We start from the raw sequence: 27,066 nt of genomic DNA, 5'->3' as shown, positions 1-27,066 counted from the left end.
TGTCTGACATTTCTTTCTGCAACTCGTTTCATAATACTTCATATATACTCAATCACATTTAAGTTGCAATGGTATGGCGGCAACCTTAAAACTTCATGTCCATGGCTCCGGAATATACTGTCCACTTTGTATGACGGAGATGGTCAGTGAACTTTCACAAGCCGCAGAATTCACATTTTCTTGAATTTTCTTGATACAGAATATTATTCTGTTGCAGCCACGCTTCAATGTCTTGCTTCCTGGAACTGGTAGTAGGAGGACTGTTGTCCCTTACAGTGTTATGAGGACATTGTTCATAACGATTAATGAGTTAGGTGGCAGATTGGGTAAAAGCTTCTCTCCAGCTCATTTACTGGAATTTTCAAAATTCATCTCGTTATGATAATCCCCGGAATTTTGTTTGGCTTTGTAGAGAAGTTCAGCCCCCTGAATGAAACCCTCTTCGCCACCTGCATGAACAATGATGTATCTTTGGCCTGAATTATTGTTTGTTTTGACCCCTGTTTTGTCTTCTCTCTGCCAACATTTCTGAACTGTGTAAGAAGCGTGAATCCACGTCTCGTTTATATAAATTATTGGTTTCTTCTTGTCTCCCATCTTGAGATTATTTTTAATAGCCCTCAAGTAGCGTGCTCTCCATGCTACAATATCGTCCCTTTCCATCAGCACACATGGTTGATTTTTACATTTTTTTTAAATTTAAACCCCAAAACTTTAATAATTTTCCACAGTGTTTCTTTCTTCCCCTTGAATTGAAACTTCTCTTTCGCCTCTTTCAAAATTTTGTTTATTTATTTATTTATTTTGCTAATAATTGTAACATAAAATATAATATCTACAGAAAAACTTTAGCTCGCCCCTGAAAGAGTAGAACTCGTGCTCAGGGGAGGATTCCTGAATTGAAATAGTATATAAGTATATAATACAATTTGTCGTATGTCTACTACACAATAAGAATATATAAATTCAAATTTACAATTTTTCAATTTTTATAAAATCCATACATAACTTTTTAAATTTAATACTAGAACTATTAGAATTGGCAAGATTAGGATATTTAAATATAAATTTGTTATATATTCTTGGGCCTAAATTACTACTATGATTAAATACTGTAGCAGTGTTGCATTTTGGTTCAAACAATCTTAAAGAATTCACACCTTTTGTTTCATAACTATGAGAATACAATTCAAAATTATTTCGATTTTTAGGTATGAATTTTATTAATACAATATAATAAATTTGTCTTATTTTAAGATCATTAAAGTCTAAAAACAATTTTTGAGATGGAAAATCAATAGGTTTATGAAGACATATTTTAATCATTTTCTTCTGTAATAAATAAAGTGGATTAAAATTGGATTTAAATAAGCTACCCCATTCTATAATTCCATACATAATTACCGATTGGAATAAAGTTAAGTATATTGTGCGTAATAAACTTATTGACAAGTAATTACTCAATAAAACAAAATAATATATTATTTTACGTAATTTATTACAAAAGTAATAATTAATGTGTTGGTTCCATTTTAAATTATTGTCGAAAATTATACCCAAATACTTAACTTCAGACGACTCCTTAATAATCAGACATTTACACTATACAAGACAACAATCAGAATTATGTAATTTAATACTTAATATAGATGTTGGAGGTTTGTTACATTTTTCAGATAATGGGAATGGAATAATTATGGTTTTATTTTCGTTGATAGAAAGATAATTTATATCATACCATTTTTTTTATATTAATTTAAGTTCATTATTTGAATTATTAAATGCATCATACCAGGTTTTTCTATCAAAAAGTAAAACTGTGTCTGTGTCTGCATAAGAATAATGAACACCATTGTATTGTTGTAAGTCAATTTTTAATAAGTCATTAATATATATTAAAAATAAAATAGGGCCTAGAACTGTGCCTTGGGGAACACCTATCGTGATAAGTGAAGGTTCACTTGAATAATTGTCAATTTTCGTTATTTGAATTCTGTCGTTAAGATACAATTTTATTAAGTTTAAAGCATTACCTTTGATTCCTAATAAGACTAATTTCTAAATTAAGATATCATGTTTTACTGTATCAAATGCTTTTCTTATGTCCAGGAAAATACCAATACATTTGTTACCTTGATCAAATTCTCTAACAATTTTTTTAGTAACTTGATATATTGCATTATCTGTACTGAAATTTTTTCGAAAACCAAATTGATTATCACTTAAAATATTATGTTTATCAAGATAATTCATTAATCGAATTTTAATACATTTTTCTAGTAATTTTGAAATACATGAAAGTAATGATATTGGTCTATAATTGTTCATATTTCTTTTGTCTCCTGTTTTAAAAATAGGTTTCACAATTGCATTTTTAAATTTATTTGGGAATTTGCCATTTAGAAAACATAAATTAAAAATATGAGTTAGAGGTTTGGCAATATAATTTATAACCATCTTAAGTATTTTAGCACCTATGTTATCAGGACCAGGTGATACATTATTTCTTAAAGTTTTGGCTATATTGATTATTTCGTCATCTGTTACGGGTAAAGATACATACAAAAATTTACTGAAGTTACATTGCTAAGAAAACTGTTATTTTTTATGGATGATACAATATTCAAGCCAATGTTTGTAAAATACGAATTAAATTCTGTTGCAATATGTTTTTTATCACTTAAGATTAAACCATTCCGAGAAAATCTCATTAAAAATGTTCTTTTTTATTTACTTCAGTATTTGTCGCTTCTCGCACAGTTTTGCCAAAATATTTTAGTTTTATTGCCATATTTTTCTAATTTGATAGAGAAATAATTAGCTTTTGCTCTCTTTATTACATTAGATAATATGTTACGAAATTTTTTAAAATTTGTTTTTTAAAATAATATTAAATGGTTCTTTTCTCAATTTGCTTACGAGTTTGTCTCTCATACGGATTGATTTAACTATACTATTTGTGTAATCCATGGTTTAATCTTTTTAAACTTACTAGAAACTTTTTGAATAGTTTTATTTGTGTGCTTTATAATATTCATATTTAAAATTTGGTAAAAAATTTCGATACCATTATCGGAATCATTATAACTCATTACAGTATCCCATGTTTCATTATTTATATCTAACAATAGGTCATCATAATTGATATTACTGTTATATTTATAAGTTTCAGACTCTTCAAAATCTACTTTATTAATAAATGTAATTCAAGCAGTAGTAGTGTAATGGTCAGTAATATTGCTATGATATACACTTGGTATAAATTCAAGTAGTTATTGGTTTTAAAGACTGTGGTCTAGTTATGGATTTTAATAACTGGTAAAAACCAAATTCATACATAATATTCATATATCTATGCCCTGTGTCATCCATAGAGTCATCTAGAATTTGAATGTTGAGATCTCCAACTACAATGTGGTTATTAACTTTTTTCTTGTTTATTAGAAAGCTTTCCATATCATTTATAAATTCAGCATTGTTTAAATTGGGGTGGGCACTTCCTTTTTGACGGCATACATAGAATTAATAATGTTCTGCAAAGCACACATTTCAAAGTTATCTAAGGAAATTTTTTTGGAGATGGTTTCCTTTTCTTGCTGGGAGTTCCTAATTCAGTTCCCGCATCATCGGCCATATGACCCTTCTTTCTTATTTGCGAGATTGTTCTCTCAGATACTTGGGTTGCCAGTGATGCACGTGTGTTCGTATTGTTTATGGGTACTATCAACTGCCCTCTCTCTTTCTCCTCGTCACAGAACTTAATTACACGATAAATGTATTTCCTACCTTCACTGTGTATAGTTTTGTTGGCCATTGCACCAAATTAAATAAATATATAAAAATATACAGTGAAACCTGCCTTTATGGTCACTTCATTTAAACGGCCACCTGGCAAAAAGGCCAATTTTCTCTGGAACCAATTGGATTTTCCATAAGATCAATACAAATTCTCTCTTTATTTAGCGGCCACCTCATGCGCCGGCCAGCGGCCGGGGTCTATTTGGATTGGAACCTGACTATAATGGTCACTGTCCAACAAAAAATCTTTTCACGGATACTGTCTGACCTATTTTTTCGATGGTTAGAGGACAGGAAGCAATAGCTAAGTGTACAACAATACACCCTCCATATCTTTGGGGTTAGTTGGTTACTGTTTTATGACTCTTTTGTCACTTTCCACTCCGACCCTGCACAGCTATAAATTCTTACTCGTTTTTTAAGGATTGAAACACGGACATTTTCTATCAAAAATGTCACAGTATGTTTTAGGTAGTTAACCATTCGAATTGTTTTTATTATTTTTTCTCCTCTTTCTGTCTTTCTCTATATGGATCAGCTTTTACGAATTTTTCTTTTTCTCATTCACTTGATTCAGAGGAACTGTGAAGTTAGTTTCAGAGAGAAATCATGTCTAACAATAAATTTAGAGTGGAGACGAAAAATGATTGAAGAAAGTGAGAAGGGAACATCTGCGAGAAAAACTGCAGAAATATTCAAATGTGGAAGGACACAAATAAACGGTATAATTAAGAATAAAGGTGAAATATTAGAAGAATGGGAGGAAGAGAGAATCTGTGTTTAGTAATGTGAATGATTTCGTTTACGAATGGTTCAAGTGTGCGAGGGCGAAGAAATTGCAGTAAATGGGCCTATGATTCAAGAGAAAGCTCTTGAAATTGCCAAAGAACTCAATGTAAGAAATTTTGTTGCTAGTAATGGGTGGTTAGAGTGCTTTAGAAAAAGGCATAACACTGCAATTCATTCTGTGTCTGGTGAAGGAGGTGACATTGCAACCAATGCTATTGAAGAATGGAAAAAATAGACTGCCTTCAATTCTTGCCGAATATCAACTCAGAGACATTTACAATGTTGACGAAACAGGTTTTTCTTCAGGGCCCTATCTAACAAAACTTAAGTTTTAAGAAAAAAGAGTGTAACGGGGGGAAGTTGGCAGAAGACAGACTAACCCTGCTCTTTTGTTTTAATGCTGCAGGAGAAAAAGAAGCACTCTTAATGATAGGGAAATCATTAAAACCGAGATGTTTGAAAAATATTGACATGGGCTTATTGGAGGTAAAGTGGACTGCCAACAATAAAGCTTGGATGACATCATCATTGTTTGAGAATTAGCTATGCGATTTCAATTCTAAGATTAAACGACAAAATCGCAATGTGATCCGTGAAATTGGTGTATCTTCCCCCAAATACATCACACCTCCAGCCCCTTGATCAAGGTATTATCCAGTCATTTAAATTGAGGTACTGCAAGCGAGTTTTGAAAAGGCTAGTTGCAAGAATGAAAGAGGCTGACATTAATATGCATGATTGTTGTAAGCGTACAGTCCTAAAAAGTCAGTGAAATTCAGTATTTTCATGCTGATTCATAAAAGAACCGCAACCTTAATCAAGCAGCCACCTGATAAAACGGCCATTTTACAAGGTAACTTCAGATGGCTGCTTTAGACAGGTTTCACTGTAAATTAAATAAATACAGTATAAGTCAATGTATGAGCAACACAGCTGTAACTTCGAACACTCCGAGAACAATTTAAGACGCTTTGAAATAACTGTACTACTTTTCCTTGACACACTCTAGGCAGTGAGGTTTGGCATTCCGATTGGCAAGTGAGGGCATAGGAGAGAAAGTTGCATGAAGGGGAGGTTGGGAAACAGCATAACTGTTGTCACAGCTTGCCTTTATCTGAAGACAAGGACAAAAAATGCGTGCACTCTGTAGTGTGTTTTAAACGATGTGCACACACTGAAATCTGAGCGTCAAATGACCTATATGGCAACTATGTTTTGCCTCTACATTCCATTCTGATATCCCCACTCGCAGACTTGACTTGGGCAAGCTATAGGTTATTTTGCGTCGATGGGAGTGGTGATAGCGAGATGGTATTCGGCAAGATAAGGTCGATCTTTCCAGATCTTTCTGCACTCAACCAAAAATTCAATCCCATGTTTTCAACGACCTTTCGTAGATTGGGATCTTTTCTATACACAAAGGTGAATACATGTCTAGAGATTTTGACTCTGCTCATAAGTGAATTTCATAAAAAAATGACTCATGTCCTTTCTGCAATCAGATTTAATTATTGCATTTAAAGCAACACACTTTGATAATTTGTAAATCATGGAACAACAAAGTTATACACCTGTTAATGATACATTCAGTGTTATTTGTGATGCTTTATACAAACAAATTTTCGACTTGGATCTAAAGACAATGTGATTCACATACAAGGACTCTTATTTGCAGTATTTTCATAAAGAATCCTGCCTTTATATAATTTACTAATGTAGAATATTTCAGTCTGTTGGTTCTGACGTGCTATTTACTAATGTTTGCATTTGTATTGCAGCTGACTTATCACAAATAAGAATTAAGTTACATTAAATATATGCAAGAAAATAACACTATAATGGAAATTATGAAATCATTACAAAACTCAATTTCTACAAATTTACTACCTTATATGATATTACACAAATAATGCATTTTTTCACCTATTTCAAGTACATATTGAAGATTATGATTCTTTCAAAACCAAACCAGTCTCATAAAAACATTCAGTTAAACTGAACAAGTTCATTGACCCACTGTCACATTATGAGATAAGGAAATGTTTGTTAGAATTTTTGCTGCACAGGCAGATTCAACTCAGATTTAAAATCTCTCTTTTTTATGATCAAAATCAAGGCGTATTTTTTTATACATTATTCATTTCCAGCAGTAACTTTTCATTATTACTCGTAAACATGAATTATAATTTTACTGAATACCAGCAAATAAATAGGAAGAGAGTTATAAATGCAGTCAGAAAGTGTATCACTTTATGACTATGATTTAAGGGCAATTAGTCTCCTCTTCTCCTTCAGCAGATCTTCGTATCTCTTGATATTAATGGCCTTACGTTGTTCCAAGGCTGTTACAAGTGGGCCTGACACAACTTCTGTGATGTGGCACAATGCCTTAGTAAGAACTGTAACCAGAACAATGACTATTCTGTAAGCAATGTCTGAAATAAATGGCTAATTTCAATCTTATTATGATGAACTTCACCATATTCGTAAATGAACTGTACAAATCTATGGAAGAGTGACAAGAAGAAAACAACAGTGTTGCCAATTCTAATTAGCCAACCTAAATTAATATTTATAAAATAGTTAAAGGCAAAATCATGTGTTGGGGTCAACATTAAAATTGTATACCACTTCAGGCGCAAGTGTAAAGTGAAGTGTACTTTTCAAAACTAAATGATTTGCCAACTTTCATTTTCATGATAGCTAAAAGAATTAAACCAGTGATTTGTCTACATCATCCTACAGCAGAATAGTCATGTTATTTGATTACACTTTCGAGATCTGTAGTAACAAGACTTTTCAACTGAGCATGTTTATTTGTATGCTGGTACGACCTGTATCATAGCCTACATATTCTTCATGAAAACATTTCTTCTAACATAACATCTAGACACTGATTTCAGCATAGAAGAAATGTTTGTCAGGCACCTGACTCCGGGACATTATGACTTGCTCAACTTCATCAGTTGCAAATCTCCTTCCAATAGAGTGCTTTGTCGTGCATCTGAATAGATGATAATCACTGGGTACTGGGACAGAGCCACGAGATGGATTTTGAATTGAATTGAATTTTGAGAGGGGAGCACTACGACCAAGAAGATCTATTGTGCTTACCATCGAGCCAGGAGTTTTCATAACCCACACTGGCTTACTACACTGAGAACTGCTGCATGTCCTGGTTTCGAGCATCCAACCTCCTTATGTTGCCAGTCAGTGTTCGAGGAATACTATGGAATGATAACAGATTGCAAATGGGACAGAATCATGTTGATTCCTATAATGCCTAATACAGGGAAACAAGAGAACCCCAAGGAAACTCAAAGTGCGACCTTCCCTGCCACAAGTGTGACTATGGATTTATCAAATGAAAAATCCCAGGCCAGTCTAGAACACGAACCTGGACTGTCCGCATGACAGACCAAAGGTAAGATGCTCCAATACCTATCTTCTGAAATGCCTTAGGTATTCAAGAGTGTAGGTGTCTTGTATTCATGTACCTTGATATTATCCTGGAGGAAAGTTATGCCATAGGAAAGCAACCTAGGTTGCCATCGAAAATGGCCTGCTTCTGGTCCAATATGTGTCAACAGCTCTCAGCATTCACAGTGCCTCTGATTCAGGAAATAAACGACAAGCTCACTTATGATTATAGAACAGTTTCCAAAATCTTTGCTAATTTAACTGTTTTGAATTTATTTGGTAGAGGAAATGTCTCTATATCATGGACGCTTACTATGACTTTGATGTAATACGATGCATCAACGTTCATCTCCTTTAACAATATAATACGGAAAATGCAATCTTCCCTCATGATAATATGTAAAGTACGAATAAGAATGTTTCATATTAGAGAAGATGTGATTATCTGTAAGTTGCTTTAGTATATAATGGGCTCACTTTGCTGCATTCCAGTTGTTTCTGGGCAATTACGTGCATGACGCACAAGATGTTGAGTTCGTTTGCAAAATCAGCAATTCTAATGCATGGTCTTCCCAAATTACGTCTTCAAGGCAGTAAAGTAAATATTGTCCTCCATAGTGGGCATGCTTAGGTGGCTAAGTTGCTCGTCTTGAATATCTATCCTGCTGTTATCTCGAAAGTACTGCATCAAATACAAATCTCTTTCAATGTCATAACGTTGGATCTGTACCTCCACGAGTTAGCAATAAATCTGAGCACGCAGAAATTGGGTCAAATGTACATTTATATCTTGGAACATGTTTCTATGAGTGCAATTCCAAACTGATCTTGAGTGTTAATGACTAATGTGTGGTGTTTTATAATGACCCAAATAGAAAATGGGATATTTCAATTATTTACTCACATGAAAGGTCTTGTTAGATGTACTGGAATGCCTTCCTATTCGTCTTACAATATATGTAACTTTCCTTGACTTAGGATAATCATCTAAGTATTAGTTTGAATCCCCAGTACTGAAAATTAAAACCTGAACTTTCCAAATAATAAGTCATCAATTTTCTTATTATTTTACAACCTTAATATCGAACTAACGTTTTCATGTGTTTCGACATGTATGAAGCTAACAAACATGGCGGTAAAAATATATCAGAAGCAATTTATTTTGGGAAGGAGAAAGGTTCACAGCTTATTTACTGCCATAATGGGATTTTGATGTCAGTACCAATCAGAAATACACTCACCAGCCTTGTTATTTAATTGGGCTAGAATACTAAGAAACGTGAGTTTGGTAGTCACATCATAGCTGTCTCTCTCTTCTTGAAACAAGATCTCAGGCAGCTCCACCATTGACTGCAATATGAATAAATAATTTATTAAATAATGCTTAAGAATGTAGTCATATTTCAAGTGGAATATTATTTAAAATGTAGTGAAATATATATATTTTTTATTCAATGCCACCAGGTTGTCATTTGACATTTCTGATCTCTCCTGGCAATGGCTTATTTGTAATCTACTTCTGAAGTTGGGCCACATGGAAGGCAGAGTTACGCAGCCCTGATGATGATGATGATGATGATGAATTGCCAGGAGAAGTCTTAAACCTAAGCTAACCTAATTTCCAGACCATGGACGAACACAGGAACATTCCCCTTTAAGGAAAAATTCCTGTGTTCTACTGGGAATCAAACCTGGGACCTCATGAACTGTAGTCAGAAGCTCTGACCACTATCCCATGAGGCTGGTCATGTAGTGAAATATTCAATTCACAGTACTACAGTATATCAAGATAATATTAAAGTGAAAAAAAATAATTACACTAGTCAACAAATTTTAACTTTTTGTCTGTCACAGAAATGAAATCAGCTGATTTTTACTAAATCGATCCTGCTGATTACAAAAATCGCAGTGAAAAATCTGTAACACGTAACATTTTTGTGTGACAGAAGGGGAAATATTTTGATTTAAAAAAACGTTTTCGTGCATTTGAAAATACGTAATTACAACAGTGATAATAAATAAATTCCTAAGATACAAAATTTATATACAAAATACACTGACGTTTCATAGAAAAATAATAATGCTACATAATAATAATTACAATAAGAAAAAGTAGCATTATATTCCTTTTTTTCCCTTCAAAATAAGCTTTTACTTTATTAATTTAAAACTGGACCGAATGAACTATAATTTTTTAAAATTTATAAATTAAATTGATTAAAATATCAAATCAAATAACTTAAGAGCCCTACACTGAAGTAAACAACCATATACAGACTTCAAGCTATATTTTTTAAAAATATATGTAGTTATTTAGAGTTATTTTTCCCTCTTGTAGTTTGAGTCACCTTCTCTGAACAAAAACCAACAGTAGTCCCCCATCATACTAGAATCCCACCTTCCTTGATGTCGTTGTTCCATCCTGTGTATATCTTGATGAAATCTTTCCCCTTGTTCATCGCTTACAGCTCCTAAGGTCTTTGGGAAAAAGTCGAGATGGGAATGTAGGAAATGTATTTTCAAAGACATTTGACAACGAAGCTTCTGGAAACTATGCAGGAGTTCTTGCACAAGCTGTTCGTAATTGTCAGCTTTATTATTACCTAAAAACCCACTGAAACACTTCCAAAGGCATTCCAAGCTTCTAGTTCCTCAACACTTATTTTTTTTTCGAAGCTCTTATCTTCCAAAAGTTTCCTAATTTGAGGGCCAACAAAAATTCCCTCTTTCACTTTAGCTTCACAGAGTTTCGGAAACATATTCCTTACATATGCAAAACCTTCTCTATTTTTATCCATAGCTTTAACGAAATTCTTCATTAAACCAAGCTTGATATGTAAAGGAGGAAGCAGTACTTTTTCTGGTTTTACTAAAGAGACATGCTTGACATTATGTTCTCCTGGGACATAGCTTTCTCTGGGAGGCCAGTCTTTCACTATATAGTGTTTTCCAGTCGCTCTACTATCCCATAAACAGAGAAAGCAACAGTATTTTGTGAATCCACCCTGAAGTCCGAGCAATAAGGCGACAATTTTCAAATCTGAGTAGAGTTTCCAGCAGTATGTTTTATATTGGATTGCATCTAGTAACATTGACAAATTTGTATAAGTTTCCTTCATATCCACTGAATACACCACTGGAATTGATGGTTTAGTGTTTCCATTGTGCATTAACACTGCTTTTAAACTTATTTTGGAAGAATCTATGAACAACCTCCATTCCTCTGGGATGTGTTGAAATCCTAGTTCTTCCATTAAGCCGTCTATATTTACATACGCGCACATAGAATTTTTCATTATAAAATACTTCGAAAACCGTTCATGTCCCTTCCTGTACAATGAAATTATAGTATCTGGTGCTAGCAGGTTCCATTGTTGCAGTCTAGACCCTAAAATCTCAGCTTGTTGTTTAGTGAGATTAAGATCTCTTATTAAGTCGTTCAGTTCACATTGTTGGATTAAATGGGGTTCTTTATGATGTTCTGGACTATAGGACGGAACAGATCCTGTTGATGGTTGAGCCAAGTCATCTGTTTGTTCAATTAGGAGAATCTATTCTTCCAATTGCGAAGGTGGATTAGGAATAGGGAGTTTTGGTCCATGTGGTTCAGGTCTTATTGCAGATTGAACATTAGGATATTCAATTTTATATCTTGTTTTCTTTGAAAATCCCGTAATCTTTGTTAAACAGAAATAACGGACTTCTGCATGGTTTGTCGGTTCATGCCAGATCATTGGAACTGCAAACGGCATACTTCGATTCTTCTCTCCATTCATTCATTTTATCAGTTTTGAGTAACATGTTATGCAGCACAAATGGGGAGCCCATGATTTGTCCTCATCACACACATTACATTCAAAATAGTAATAATATGCTTGTTTCAACTTATCTGATAAAGGCCGATGCTGCGAATTTGTCGTAAATTCTCCACATACGTAACAAAAGCTGTCCGGCGAAGTTACACATGCACGACGAGATTTTTTCATTCTCAGAAAGTGTAAATGAACACGAAGATGAACACTTAAAACCAGCGATACAACTTGTCACAAGCTCAAACAATTTACAACTAATCCTAAAATGCAATCTATGTCACTCTAAAAGCCCATCCTCTCAGTGCTTTCTCTTGGTCTAGCGCCATAAAGCAATAACGTTATACAGATAGGCCTATATATCGCCCACTATGCACCTTATTAATGCAGACTCACATATTTGAAAGAACCTATTCCTTAAAATACACTTCTAGTATATTCTGAGCAACAATAAGTTATAAAACTTATGAATATACTGTGTAATCGTTTAAATAAAGTCAATAGTTCGATACCCGAGTTCTTTAGTAAATTCATTCCTCTTTTTTTTTTTTCACAATTTCCAATTTTCCTCTTAAATGGTGCGTGATGGAAAATTTTCAAGTATAGATCCACTATCAGCACACAAAAATTGATCTAAAATGACCATTTTCACCCTTGTGACAAAAACCTTGTTGACTAGTGTTATCGGAGACAAAGAATAAATCGAATTGTTACCACATAGGACTAATTATATTAAAATGCAATTTATTTCTTTATACATTCAAGCATAGACACACATATACACTAGTCAAAATATAAATTGCAACACCATATAAGCATTGTCTGGTTTCATATTTGAGCTATGGAATGCATATATGTAGGGGAGTGAGTGAGTGAGTGAATGAAGTTTCAGCTCAATAGGTCTGCTTGCATAACAGGCCTTACTTAGTGTATAGCAGATAAACCACCCTCAATAAAGAGAATACAGGGAGGCAATCTTCACACTTGGTGAGTGGAAAGAAGTGTTCTGTATCATATATGCCAAAAAATACGAAGAAAAGAATGCTGTATCAGCAACTACCACAGTTTGAGGAGGTCACACCATTGGTTTGTGTGAGGCCACGCTTTCTGAAAGAAAGTCTATGGCAACAGTTATTAAATGAAGGTGCACACAGGATCACGCAGAATGACAACAGAGATGGAGAATAACATCCCCAACCCAAGTATTTGAAGCTGTCCACTTATTCCAATGCCACATTTCGAATTCGCATGTTTACCTTCTTTATTTTTCTTCTGAATCATAGTCTTCATTTTGTTTGCTTTTAATTTCAAACCATTCACTGTGTTGCAATATCCATTTTTTAAGGTATAAATGGACCAAATTCAGTAGTATACCGGTACATCTGGTGCACAATTCTAACAAATGAGTCAAAGTCAGGATAGGAGGAAAAATGTCAGAGAGAAGTGATATAGGGAGAGGGGTATGACAAAGATGTCCTTCATCACCTACCCTTTTTAACATCTACTTGGAGAATTTAGTGAAGAACTTTTTTTCAGAATATGGGAGGAGTGATGGAGGAAAAAGAATGAAGTTCATAAGATTTGCTGATGATATGGCATTGTTAGCAGAAGAGGAAATTATACTAAGGAATATCGTACTGGAATTAAAGACAGCTGCGAACAGTATGGGATGAAATTAAATGCAAACAAAATGAAGACCATGATTATCAGAAGAAAAATAAATAAGGTAAACGTGTGAATTCGAAATGTGGCATTGGAACAAGCGGACAGCTTCAAATACTTGGGTTGGGGTATATTATAAGTAGTTACATGAGCTACTGCCAGAAAGTCAAAAGGAAGATAGCAATGGCAAAGGAAGCTTTTAATAGAAAAAGAAGCATTTTCTGCAGACCTTTGGAAAAAGAGCTAAGAAGGGACGTCATTTCACTTTTGCATGGAGAGGGAGAGGGGAGTAAGAATTTTTTGGTAAGACCTTACATTTTTAAAGTTCTTTTTTTTTTTTCTCTCACTTCTGAAGTATTTTTATTATTTTAAGTCACAAATAGGTGTGATATCATGGTTTAATTTCTTTTTCGGTTTATGATCAAGTTTTTCCACTTTATAGTACTCATTCAATTTTCACACATAGGCCTAGTTTTAATTCATTATCCTAGTTATATGATGCGTAATTGACATGCACTAGCTGTTAATATTACGTAGGTGCGAACAAATGGACACACACAGTTTTATTTATAACGAAATTTTAATTTTAATTAACAAAAAGAAAAGAAAAAAATGGAAAACTTTTGTTTAAAATAGGTACTCACCACTAATGTGGCAAAGAGTAACTCCTTGCTTTCATTTTAGAAAAGTCATTAACTAGCTCGTCTTTTTATTTCTTATTGTTTAAAAAGTACAATATTTTAATATCAAAAGTACAGCTATCACATTTTTTTTCTTTAGTAGTACTGCTCAGTTACTATTTTTATTAATCTTGTTGGCCTGAGTGGTGCAGTCGGTAGAGTGTCCGAGGTTGCGTGTTCGATCCTGGCCCAGATCAATGGCATTTAAGTGTGCTTAAATACAACAGGCTCATGTCAGTAGATTTACTGGCATGTAAAAAAACTTCTGTGGGACAAAATTCCAGCACACCAGCAATGCTGATATAATCTCGGCAGTTGCGAGCGTCGTTAAATAAAACATACTTTCATTTTTTATTAATTTTAAACTCAGAGGGTGGCAGGGAACTAAGGTAGAGACTAGTGAAGTACTTAGTTTAGAGTGAGGCACTGTACGGGGCAGAAACATGGACATTACAATGGAGTGAAGAGAAATGACTGGAAACATTTGAAGTGTGGACATGGAGAAAAAATGGAGTGTGTAAAATGGACAGACAGAATAAAAAATGAAGCTGTGCCAGTAAGAGTGGGTGAAGAAAGAATAATGCTGAAACTGATCAGAAAGAGAAAAAGAAATTGGCTGGATCACTGGTTAAAAAGAAACTGCCCAGTGAAGGATCAGTGGAAGGAATGGTGTGAATGGGAGAAAAGTTCGGGGCAGAAGAAGATATATGAGAGACAATATTAAGATGGATCATATGCAGAGACTATGAGGAAGGCAGAAACTATGAATGAATTAATGAATTCTGGCAAAAGAACAGACACACTGAAGGAAATAATGGTGTTCATGTGGGAGGTAATTGGGACGATGAAGAAAAGGAATTAACTTGTATATTAAGTACTGGTATTGACTCAATAAAGCTGTCTCTTTATGCAATACATACTGACCTCTAAGCAAAGCTTGGAGAGATTTTCAGTTGGTTTGATATGCAAAGGTACTTCTAGACGAATAAATTGTGGGGCTTCTCCTTCCGGACTCTGGTTAGTTGATTGAAAACATGTAACTTGTACCTGTTGTTCCTTTTAACATAAAATATTAACAGTTATTCCATGAAGATCAAAAGCCAAAAATTCTAAAACCAGTAATGATTTTTATCAGAATAGTATTTAAAACTTACTTTTGTGGCTTTATCTTCTGTAAACACTGAAAATATTATACCTACAAAACACTCATCCATCATTTGATACATAGCCTGTGTCCTCACGTCTGAAAAGAACATTAAACATCTCTTATTATAATGATCACTTTAAATACCGTCGCGAGGGGTGACTTTGTGCCATTCGCGAAAAACGTGATGAAGTATTCTTTAAGACCGTGACAAGGTTTTAAAGTCTACTTCCTTACGTTTAGTAGACTTTAAAACCTTGTGACAGTTTTAAAGACTACTTCCTTATGTCTTTTTATGAAATGCGCGAATGGCACAAAGTCACCCAGCTCGACGGTATGTATCTCTCTAATTTAGACTGATATTGATATTTAATGAACATCAATACATATTTGTAAAAGTTATGCTGGACCTTCACATCTCTGTATTCAGGTCATACATAACTATCATTTACATTAACATCTTATTATCCTTATTACATATTAAGAATAACATCTTAAAATAGAATTTTTATTAACATTATCTTCTCAACTGCATTAGTGTAGTCTAATTTTATCTGACCTATCATTAGTACCTGCACTGCTTTATTATTTCAATTTAAGCTTCAATTTAAGTCTTAACTATTGTTCCTTTTATTATTTTTGTAATATGATCCTGTAATTTGCTATCACAGTTAGTTCTTCAGTCCTTTCCTTCGTATCTGTTCCCAAGATCCAAGTTCCTTATACCACACTTTACTACACTGTAACAGGTTTTAACTCATTTTTCAACACTTTAACACACTTTTGACTTCTGCTAATAAACCTTGATAACTACAACTTAATTTATTACAGTTCTTTTCTTAGTATCTGTTTTAATGTAATTTATATTATATCAATCTTATTACAGAAGCTTCTTTACTACATTTTATAACACCCCTTTAAGTTTTGTAGTGTGGGCTTTCACGGCCAGAGTCTATAGATCTAGATTCATTTTCCGGGCTGAGAGGCCTTGGTCCATTGGTTGGTTTTATACCAGACATTTCGTCTGCAACTGCGGCAGACATCTTCAGTGGAGTGGTATCCAAGGTCGCAAAACTCTTCTCGCCGTACCTGAGGCAACTGATCCTGTGGCTGGTTGTGCAGGCGTATTTATAGTATATTTCAATTGGTTGCTGAGGTATTTTTCCAGCTCATAATACCTCAGCAACCAATTGAAACAACACGTAGGAAAGAAGAGTTCTTACATCAGAGACTCGACCCACTTCATAGAAAAAATCAAGATGTTGAGAACGCGGCCTGAAGACTTACTTGTAAGCTTTGATATGGTGTCATTGTTTACTAAAGTACCGGTCAAGGACACACTGGAGCTGCTACACAAGTTCTGCCCACAAGATGTAGTGGACCTGTTTCACCAGGTTCTGACCACAACTTATTTCCAATGGAATTATGAATTCTATGAACAGCTGGATGGTGTAGCCATGGGGAGCCCGCTAAGTCCGATGATAGCCAACTTCTATATGGAGTTTCTTGAAGAGTCGATCCTCGAAGCCGCGACACTTAAGCCATCATGCTGGTTTAGATACGTCGATGATACGTTCGTAATCTGGCCCCATGGTGAACGATCATTGATGGATTTCCTGAGTCAGTTGAATAGCTTCCATATGCAAGTACAGTCTACTATGGAAACGGAGAAGGACGGCAGGTTACCCTTCTTGGACGTTATGGTACAAAGGAGGACAGATGGCACCCTAGGTCATGATGTCTACAGGAAGCCGACCCACACAGACAGATATCTGCATAAGACCTCGAATCATCATCCCGGCCAGAAACAAGCCATGATGAAAACTCTAATCAACAGGACCAGGCGGGTAGCCGAGCCACAACACATCCAACGGGAGCTGAGCCATGTATCGACAGCACTCATGGTCAATGGCTACTCAAGGCCGGAGATAAAGAGAGCCATACGACCCAGAGTAACACTGTCTATGCAGTCACAAGAACAAGCGACTAAGAAGGGCACGGTCTTCCTACCGTATTTAAAGAATGTGACAGACCGTATCAGCAGGGTACTGAAACGACATGAAGTGGAAACGACCTTCCTGCCGACTAAGCAACTCCGGAGCATGCTGAGGTCATCCAAGGACAAACGAGATAAGCTGCTGTCCGCCGGAGTTTACAGGATTCCGTGTTCGTGTGGGAAGGTCTACATCGGTACAACACAGTGGAGCGTCAGGACGAGACTGACAGAACACAATAGGAATTGCCGCCTAGGACAGATCGACAAATCGGCAGTGGCAGCACATGCCTATCAAGAGGGCAATCACAACATACGATTCAAGGACACGGACATCTTGAGCACAATGACGCACTTCTTCTCCCGTCTACATAGAGAAGCAATCGAAATCTATAAACATGACAACAACTTTAATCGCAAGGAAGAAGGCATAAAGCTAAACAAGTGTTGGTACCTGGACATAAACAGAACAGATAAGAAGCCACTACAACAAAAGGACGGAACCCAGAACAGGAGCAGCGAACAAAGCGGCGCAGACCGCAGCGACAACAGGCCTCGGCTCACTAGTTGCACTATAAATACGCCCGCACAACCAGCCACAGGATCAGTTGCCTCAGGTACAGCGAGAAGAGTTTTGCGACCTCGGATACCACTCCACTGAAGATGTCTGCCGCAGTTGCAGACGAAACGTCTGGTATAAAACCAACCAATGGACCACGGCCTCTCAGCCCGGAAAATGAATCTAGACCCCTTTAAGTCTTTTGTGGGTAGTCATACATAACTCCACTACACACATAAGATTATTCCAGTCCTTTCCTTAATTTTTGCATTATTATGATTAGACCTAATATAGATTTCACATTCGTAAAAGCACAACCTTATTTACACTTTTTAGCCTTCACCATTAGTCAATTTTAATGTGAAGAATATGAGATCATCTCCATACTAGATTAATCAACGTGCACCAGCCTAATAACATTTTATATTGTCTTTTGCTTGCTCTGTATTCAGGATCTACGAATAAGTTTTCTGCTTAGTACTTGCTTTACTTGAGTATAGAGTTGCCATTCAGGAGAAATGGGAATACATGGATCGATATTCAACTTTCGACATCACAGTAAATCAACAGGTCAATAATTGACTTTCTATTAATTCACCTTTTGTTCTGAACAGTTCTTTACTTTCCATATTGGTACATAATCTTATATCACAATGATTAATGTACTTTATTTTTTAAACTATCAAGTTTAAGGTAAATTAATTTTCCCTTAACGGAAATATACTCAATGCAGATTTAACTGACTACAAGTTAATATTTTTCACTTCAGTGTGCAATTCTCAACCCTTTCTTATTATATACATAATACTGTCTTATAAAAAGCACGGCAAAACTGAGTTTTTCTTCAAGGGGCATGAAATCCATTAAGAATAAAACGTATAAAGAGGTAGTCCAATTTATCTAACAACTATTACACCGTATATCTACCTAACGAATAAAAAATAAATAAAATGTCCTATATCCTATGCTCTATGTCTTCATGCTTCATGTTAAAAAATGAAAATTTCCATACTGTTCCTAGTAAAACCGTACATCAGTCAACCCTACTTGAATACGTCAGATTGTTCCAATTTGCTCTTTAAACATTCTTATATAATACTCTCATTGCTTTTCCTATGTTTTTTCCCTTTATTACTGTAATTCATACAAGCATTAATTCACTCAACTTATTTTAAATATTCGAAAAGTTATTCTTATTTTCTTCCTTCCAAGTACTTATTTATTATAAATGCTACTCCTCCTGGATTCCTCCCACCCATAACTTTTTTTGGAAGTGATCTTGTACAAGCATGTAAAATCGTTAATTACTATTAACATTCAGCCATGTTTCTGCTAAACCTAAGATACTGTGATCTGTTTAAATCCTTGTTATTGATTTTCTTCATAATTCCTTCTATATTAATAAAACACACACTTAATTACCTAATTGCCCAGGTTAAATTTCTAATTGTTAGTATATTCTCTCCCACTCAGGTACCAGCTTCTAAAGTTGTAACTTTTCAGGTTCTTTCTATTACGTTAATGTCAGCAGACTCCAAATAGGAGATGACACCGTTTCTTCATTCAAACTTCTTTCTGAAGTATCTTCACTCGTCTCCTTATGCATGTTTTCCTCGCATCTCCTATCCAATTGTCTCTGGTTGTCAGCCTCTTTCGTCGGCTGACTGCCTCTCACTGATGTCTGCATTTCTCTTGATCTTACTTTACTCTGCTGATGAACCGTTCAATGCCTTCTCAAACCACTTTGCAGATTTTCCCTTCCAGTTGCTTAGAACTCAATCTGTTAGGGGAAGAAATATGCCTTCCTCTTGGGTCATTTCTAATCCAGGTTTCCTATGATTTGAAATTCTTCTGACAATATTCCAAAATATACAGGTTCCCATTTATCTTTATTTTATCATTTGCTAAGACTGTGAACTCTTCTTTTGATCTTGCTTCTTTTAAAAATGATATTAATATCATCCTTTTGTTTGTTACAAAACTGTAATCCTGATAAATCCTTAATCCCATGCTTCTAAGATTATTCAAGTGATTGAAGATACATTGTTTCATACTCAAATTCATAAATTTGACTAATCTCGGACATTTCTTCCCCTTCCTATTCCGAAGGCTTTTCCAATTATGACGATCATTCAATTCTGACCTAATATCTCATTGCATAGATAACTTACTAATTACAAATGTTATACTGCATTTTTACATCAGTCTTCATTCATGTCGAAAATAAGTTTTTCTTCCTTAGATTTTTTTCATCTCAATCTGCTGTTGATTGTTTTCTTGTTGTACTTTCTTCATGTTCTCCATATTGTTTACTATTTCTTGCTTTAGTACACTCATAGTGCAGTTCAAATCATTGAAGTTCTGTTTGATTTCATCCAACATTTCTTTAAATACTTCTTTCATTTCTTTATGGATTGATTTTAGTAGCGGTGCCTCTGCTCCATTTGTCAGCCCTAGGTTTAGTTCTACACCACTAATTATAAGTAATACTGTCAATAGTATTCCTATTGTCTTAGAATTTATAAAACAGTTATATTACCGGTTGTTCTTTATGGTTGTGAAACTTGGACTCACACTCTGAGAGAGGAACATAGGTTAAGGGTGTTTGAGAATAAGGTGCTTAGGAAAGTATTTGGGGCTAAGAGGGATGAAGTTACAGGAGAATGGAGAAAGTTACACAACGCAGAACTTCACACATTGTATTCTTCACCTGACATAATTAGGAACATTAAATCCAAATGTTTGCGATGGGCAGGGCATGTAGCATGTATGGGCGAATCCAGAAATGCATATAGAGTGTTAGTTGGGAGACCGGAGGGAAAAAGACCTTTGGGGAGGCCGAGACGTAGATGGGAGGATAATATTAAAATGGATTTGAGGGAGGTGGGATATGATGATAGAGACTGGATTAATCTTGCACAGGATAGGGATCGATGGCAGGCTTATGTGAGGGCGGCAATGAACCTTCGGGTTCCTTAAAAGCCATTTGTAAGTAAGTAAGTAAGTAAGTATTCCTGTTGTCATACTAATTCCTCATCATAACCAAAGAGCTCTGGTTCCTAACTACTTCACAACTTCTTGCATTGAATTCTGATTCCTGCTCGATACATACATATATTGCTCATACTATCCAAAGCACTTCCAAGCGCTCCAAATTTCTTAGTTCCTACTGCGGACCTCGATCAATAACATTAAACACTATTCACAACTATATGTTTTCATTTAAGATGAACGCACCTATGTGTGCAGCTACAACCTTATATTGCTCTGTCAGTGTCTGAACGCTGATTATCCTCATTTGCTGTTGATTGTTGACTGTGTAGATCAGTAGTGTCAGAGTTGTAAGCTCCAAAACCGGTTGTGGAGCTAGAGAGTGCAGTCGGAGCATGAACTTGCTTATGTCTGTGGAAACACAGGAGCACGCAACGAGTCATAGTGGAGCGCTCTGCTCCGTTTAGTCTCTGTCTGACAACGCTGGTGTAGATTAATATGATACATATAGTGTAGCATTGTCAAGCACTTTGTTTCCATTTTATTTCATGTTTTTACGCAAAATCATGAGAAACATTTAAATTAGGCATAAAGATATGTTATACTTTTACTATTACAATATTAATGGTACCATGTTTTTTTTTATTGGGTTATTTTACGACTCTGTATTTATGTAGCGTCTGAATGTAATGAAGATGATAATGCCGGTTAAATGAGTCTGGGGTCCAGCACAGAAAGTAACCTAGCATTTGCTCATATTGGGTTGAGGAAAAACCCCGGTAAAAACCTCATCCGGGTAACTTGCCCCGACCGGGATTCGAACCCGGGCCACGTGGTTTCGTGATCAGATGCGCTGTTACTTCACAGGTGTGGATGGTATCATGTTAAAACATGTAATTCACATTCCAGTTAACTTGAATCATGCTTACCGGTATTTAAAACGGTATAAAAATTAAAAATAAATCACACATTATGAAATACGGAACTTCAGTGTAACTTAACTACTGGTACTGGTACAGTGAGTTTCAGATTACGAATATATAGTGCTCTGCCAGATTAAAACTTACGTATTATGTTATATTAATGACATTCAGTGCTCGCCCTTCACACAGTCTGCTGGAAGTATTCCTATCTTGTGTAATACATAACTCACATCACTTCATTTCATGAACCTGTTTCATTAAACATTTACTAAATTTAGTATTGTTTTTCTCCATGGAACTGGGCGACCAGGAAATTTATGTCTAAAGTTTTCTCTTGTTCTGCCACATGATTTCTTTTTCTGTATGCATGTTTTCAAAATATGTACATGTTCACACACTGAATATGTAACCAATGTAAAACACAACACACTGTAATAAACTGCACTTCATCTTAGCTGAGTTACAGTGTGCATTTATTGCTATTTTTCAAGGACAGTCTACAAATCCTCTAATTTTGAGGGACGGAGATTTACCAATCATGCTGCAGTTTCTCTCATTCCCTCTCTCTTTGCACATACACAAAAAGCTTATACCAGAATTACATAAACACCAGTCAGGAGTGATGAAATAAGCTAAGTATAATGGAATTCACAAGCCATGCAAATAAGGGAACACGAACTCGTGAGACACAGAGCAGTAGAATTGGCATCTTCAGTGATTAGTCATAAAACAGGATAGGACCAATTTCGAAAACTTATTTCATTTATTAATATCAAATAGCACGTAAGTTTTAATCTGGTGAAGCGCAGTGAGTATGCAGATGCAAGAAGCTGTGATAGTGGGGGTGACTTGCCATTGGTCAGCAGACAGAATTACTGGAACGTTTACTGGAATTCACTGTAGAAACAACTTACCAACGTGAGAAGGCCAAACTGTGATGTGGGGATGTGAATGATACCATCCCAGTACTCTCATGGGCTGGCCAAGTTCATGGGTTAGTTTATCTGCTTGGATAGCTGCATTTGTTAATTGTTCTGGTGAAATTTCAACACGATCCTTTCGCTTATCTGACCGCCTCAGCATAATTACAGCAGAAATATGAGCAACTTTTTTGGAATCAATCTGAAATAAAGAAACAATTTTTATAGTAGCTGTGATAAATATAAAAAATAAATAAAAAAAAGTTATCTTATCATAAATACTGATCATATTGCAAGGTGATCCTTGAAACAAAAATTAAGTATCTATCAGTAACTAAATAAACTATTAGGACTACTGTTAGTAATAAAAATATAGTGAGTGTTACTCTGAACACATCGAAGGTAATGTAAATACAAGTTATCAGACTCCTTCACCATGATATCCTAAGGCGTAAATTAATTAATTTAATCCGAGGCATAACAGCCCATGAAGGACCATGACCAAGGTGCTGACCTCACGTCCACATGCCGAAGCAGAAGTGGACAATCCTAAGGTTTACTTCTTGCAAATAAAGAGGGAATCACTATCGTCTTAAATTCATGAGATAGGAGGACTAAATTTACTTATATTGTTATTCTCATGTTATAGTGACAGTATGAATGACAGTCTACTCCAAGTTCCCTTAATATTAATTAGGTTATTTTTCCAAGTTTAAATCACAATTTACTGCCTGTTAGGAATCTGTTATTAACTTAACATAATGCAAGGAATATTATCCTCAGTTATAACTTGGATTTGCCAAGAATAAAACAGTCATTATTCAAGAGTACCAGTAAGGTCTAAGATACTAAAATAATCGAAAATAATTTCTAAATTGTATAGAGTCATCATTTTACCTGATCTCACTTTCAGCCATTAGAGGCAACTCGTGTGTGTGTGTGTGTGTGTGTGTGTGCGCGCGCGCGCGCGTGCGTGTGCGTGCGTGTAATAAGTAAATCAAATCAGCTGGGAAAAAGTGATACTATAATTTTATGTCACGGCATCCCAACCTCAGTTTGCGTCAAGCAGAAAACATTTCCATTGTCCGCAGCAAAGGTTTAATAGAGCCAATATAAGTAATTTCTTTGATTCTAGAAGAATTGGTTGACAAAAACAAATCTGATGCTCTGACTATTAATAATGTTGATGAGTCAGGCTATAGCACAGTTCAGTCAAAAGGAGGGAAAAATCATTGCTCGTAAAGAGAAACATCAAATAGGAACAGTGGCTAGCGGGGAAAGAGGAGTAAATACCACTCTTATGGCTTGCACAAATGCAGCCGGCAATTTTGTTCCACCAATGATTATTTTCAAGAGTGTGCGCAATCATCCTGCTCTAGCAAATGGTGCACCACCTGGTAGCTTGGTAGAGGTTTCAGATACAGGTTATATTAACTCTGGTTTATTTGTACAATGGTTGAAGCATTTCATCGCACATGTAAGACCATCAGTTGAAAGGAAGGTACTCCTTCTCGACAGACATACAACACATTCCAAAAATCTGGAAGCAATCAAACTAGCCTGTGAGAATAGTGTTATAATTCTGCAATTACCTTGACACACAACAGATTACAACCTTTAGATGTTTCAATATTTAATCCTCTTGAAACTTACTACAATGAATCAACGAAAAAGTGGTTGCGCAGCAATCCTGGAAGAACAGTATCACAGCTTGAGGTTGCAGCTCTGCTTGGCAAAGCACATGCAAATGCTGCATCAGTGAAGAATGCTGCAAGTGGCTTTAGAGCCACTGGTATATGGCCAGTAGATCACAATGTTTTTTCTGCTTCCGATTTTACTGCAAGTGACAATTTAAATGCTGATTCAGAGCAACTTGGAAATGATGAGAATGATGTCCATTTCTTTGATGAACTGCAGGTCATTCCCCAAAATGCAGTAAGGAAAGACACTATCCCAGTGAACAGTCAGCAAATTGTTCCAATTAAAAGCTCAACTCTTGTTTTTGCAATTGAGCAAATAAGCCCAGTCCCTAAATCTTCTACCTCTTACATGAAAAGAAAAAACAAAGGAGCTCAAAAGGCTCCTATAATTACGTACAGTCCATACAAAATGAACCTAGAAAAACAAAAGCAGAAGCAAGCAGGACAGCATTCTCAAAATCAAGAAACCAGTGCAAAAGCAAAGACTATAGAAGGAAACAAAGAAAGGAAAGGAATAACTAGATCTAAAAAAACAACGGTTTTCTTCTGAAAATGTTATCGTCAGTGTTACAAAGGACATCTGGTACTGCTTTTTGTGATACCACTTATGTAGAAGATATGATCGTGTTCTGTGTGTGCTAAGGTGCTAAGTGGGCTCATGAAGCGTGTGCCAATGTTAATAAAGGCGGCAAAGGATGTTTTATATGCAACTTCTGTAGCAAATGAATACTTGAAAAATGAAAGCTGTTGCAATTTCAGTGTAGTTTTTGTAGTTTGTATTATGAAGTAAAACACGTAACTCAAACTATGTTTGAAACTCTTAGTCTGCTATTTTCCATTTAAAATAACTAGGCCTATAGTGCGATTTTTGAAACTGGTCCCTTATATCGTCCCATTTGCAAGCTATTAATTAAATGATTGTAAAAGAATTAAATTTCATCAAATCACATATTAAAAAAAAATAGTATCAAATTTAAAAAAAAAACCCTAGGCAATTGGATTCTGAAGATAGAATTTGCACACATTCATTCTTCTCCTGAAAAAAAAAAAAATAAAAGAATAAAAATTTAGAACTCGTGCGATGTAGGAAACCTTCCCCTATGAATTTGAAGATCCCATAATTAAATTCACATGAAAGCAACAGGCCTAGTTTGGTAGGAGTCATATGAACACGTATTAGGTTATTATGTGAGCTAATATGTAATAATTTCAATCCTAGGCCTATATCAACTTCAATTACATTTAATAATTATAATTATTAAAACATTCTCTTGTTGATTTATGAGAAGATGATGATGATGATGATGATAATGATAATAATAATAATAATAATAATAATAATAATAATAATAATAATAACCTCCCCAATAAGAAGACCCATAACCTCTTCTTTCTCTGTTGATAACGCATGTTGCAAACAAACCATGTATACATCTGCTGTCATATATACACAAGACAGGGCCATGATTAGTAATTTATATAACTTATTTAATACTATTAAAAAGTTACTACTACAAAGTAGAGCCACATTGATCCACACGACGACACACTACTATACTACACTGATGACTGATCAGCTGGTCAGATAACATTTTTCATGTTGGCCAATATATGAAGTTATTCTCAGAATTGAACATTTGCTGTAAAATACACTCATTTGTGATATATATTTCCAAATAAAGTTTTCAATACATAAAAGTATCAATTTTATCGATTTTATATATTTGGAATATAGGTAAAGCCCTGAAATTTTAAAAATACTTTGCGACCTGCGACCCATTTACATAGTTGCAGTTCTGTTCGAACAGAAGCCAACCGGGCACAAGAAAAGAAGATACGTTTGTGTTGTATGAATGGTGTTGACGATCGTGTACGAAAAAAGAAATAATGAAAGCGAAACATTGATCTCTTGATCAGGTTTATGATATTAGAATGTGTGGACATATTTACAGTTTATCATATTAATAATAATAATGGGTTTCATAGAAGATTGTCTAGTTATTCTTGTAACTCAGGCACGTAGACACATTATTGTTGCGAATGTCTATTTTTGGTGACATTGTCATATATTGTTAATATATGCAGTGATTTTAATTAACATTGTTCTTTTCAGGTGTTTTTCTTTGTAGGCGGTTGGGTATTTTTTGTGAAAAAATTGTTTCGAGATTATGAAGTCCATCATAGATTAGTGCAACTTATATTTTCAGTCACCTTTTCTTTATCATGTACCATGTTTGAACTTATAATTTTCGAGATTCTTGGAGTATTGGATTCGAGGTAAGCAAAACTTTTCACACAGTCAGCCATTCTTTGCAATTAAATATGTTGTATCGAGCCGTTAGTGCTCACTATTACTAGTCACTATGACCTTTCACGAAAGAAATAAGGGTTCGATTCTCAGCAAGGCTTGTGAAATTTGTAATGGGCGGAGCTGCTTTGAGACAATTTTTCTCCAGACATCTCGGTTTCTCGACATTTGTATAGTGTAATAAATGTGCTATATTATTTCACAACTCTAAATAGCCTTCGATCGTCAAATAAAAGAATGAGTAGTAGACACTAACCAGAAATTAACAAAGACAAAAAGGTAATTTGGTAGAAAACTTTGGTCAATATGACGGAGAGAATCAGTGACAGGTTATGTTTGTTGAGGTTTTTAGTATGCCTTGCATATATGT

The 27,066-nt window shown here is 35.1% G+C and overlaps 2 protein-coding genes across 4 annotated transcripts in view; one reads left to right on the top strand and one right to left on the bottom strand.

Moving 5' to 3' along the window:
* The window catches only part of LOC138696444 (lys-63-specific deubiquitinase BRCC36-like), a 48,866-nt gene extending 22,869 nt beyond the window's left edge, over positions 1–25,997 (bottom strand). The window contains exons 1-7 of one of the 3 annotated variants that reach the window (XR_011331382.1): positions 25,749–25,997; positions 22,683–22,890; positions 15,313–15,401; positions 15,083–15,214; positions 9,249–9,357; positions 8,085–8,198; positions 6,850–6,986 (exon numbers count right to left, since the gene is read on the bottom strand). Coding sequence is in view for 2 of the 3 variants with exons in the window: in XM_069821419.1 (XP_069677520.1) it covers positions 6,844–6,986; positions 9,249–9,357; positions 15,083–15,214; positions 15,313–15,401; positions 22,683–22,890; positions 25,749–25,853 (786 nt within the window). In the remaining variant the exon portion in view is untranslated. Of the gene's footprint in view, positions 1–6,073; positions 6,987–8,084; positions 8,199–9,248; positions 9,358–15,082; positions 15,215–15,312; positions 15,402–22,682; positions 22,891–25,748 lie in introns of those variants that run through there. The other 2 variants (XM_069821419.1, XM_069821420.1) reach the window with 2 other exon arrangements.
* A 218-nt stretch (positions 25,998–26,215) lies between these two features.
* The window catches only part of GPHR (golgi pH regulator), a 72,610-nt gene continuing 71,759 nt past the window's right edge, over positions 26,216–27,066 (top strand). Inside the window, exons 1-2 of the mRNA XM_069821418.1 lie at positions 26,216–26,403; positions 26,502–26,665. Of these exons, the coding sequence (XP_069677519.1) occupies positions 26,362–26,403; positions 26,502–26,665 (206 nt within the window). The 5' untranslated portion in view covers positions 26,216–26,361. The remainder of the gene's footprint in view (positions 26,404–26,501; positions 26,666–27,066) is intronic.

This window comes from Periplaneta americana, chromosome 3 (assembly GCF_040183065.1).
Source record: "Periplaneta americana isolate PAMFEO1 chromosome 3, P.americana_PAMFEO1_priV1, whole genome shotgun sequence".
In the NCBI taxonomy this organism is placed as follows: domain Eukaryota; kingdom Metazoa; phylum Arthropoda; class Insecta; order Blattodea; family Blattidae; genus Periplaneta; species Periplaneta americana.
This window is presented reverse-complemented; position numbering and strand designations above follow the sequence as displayed.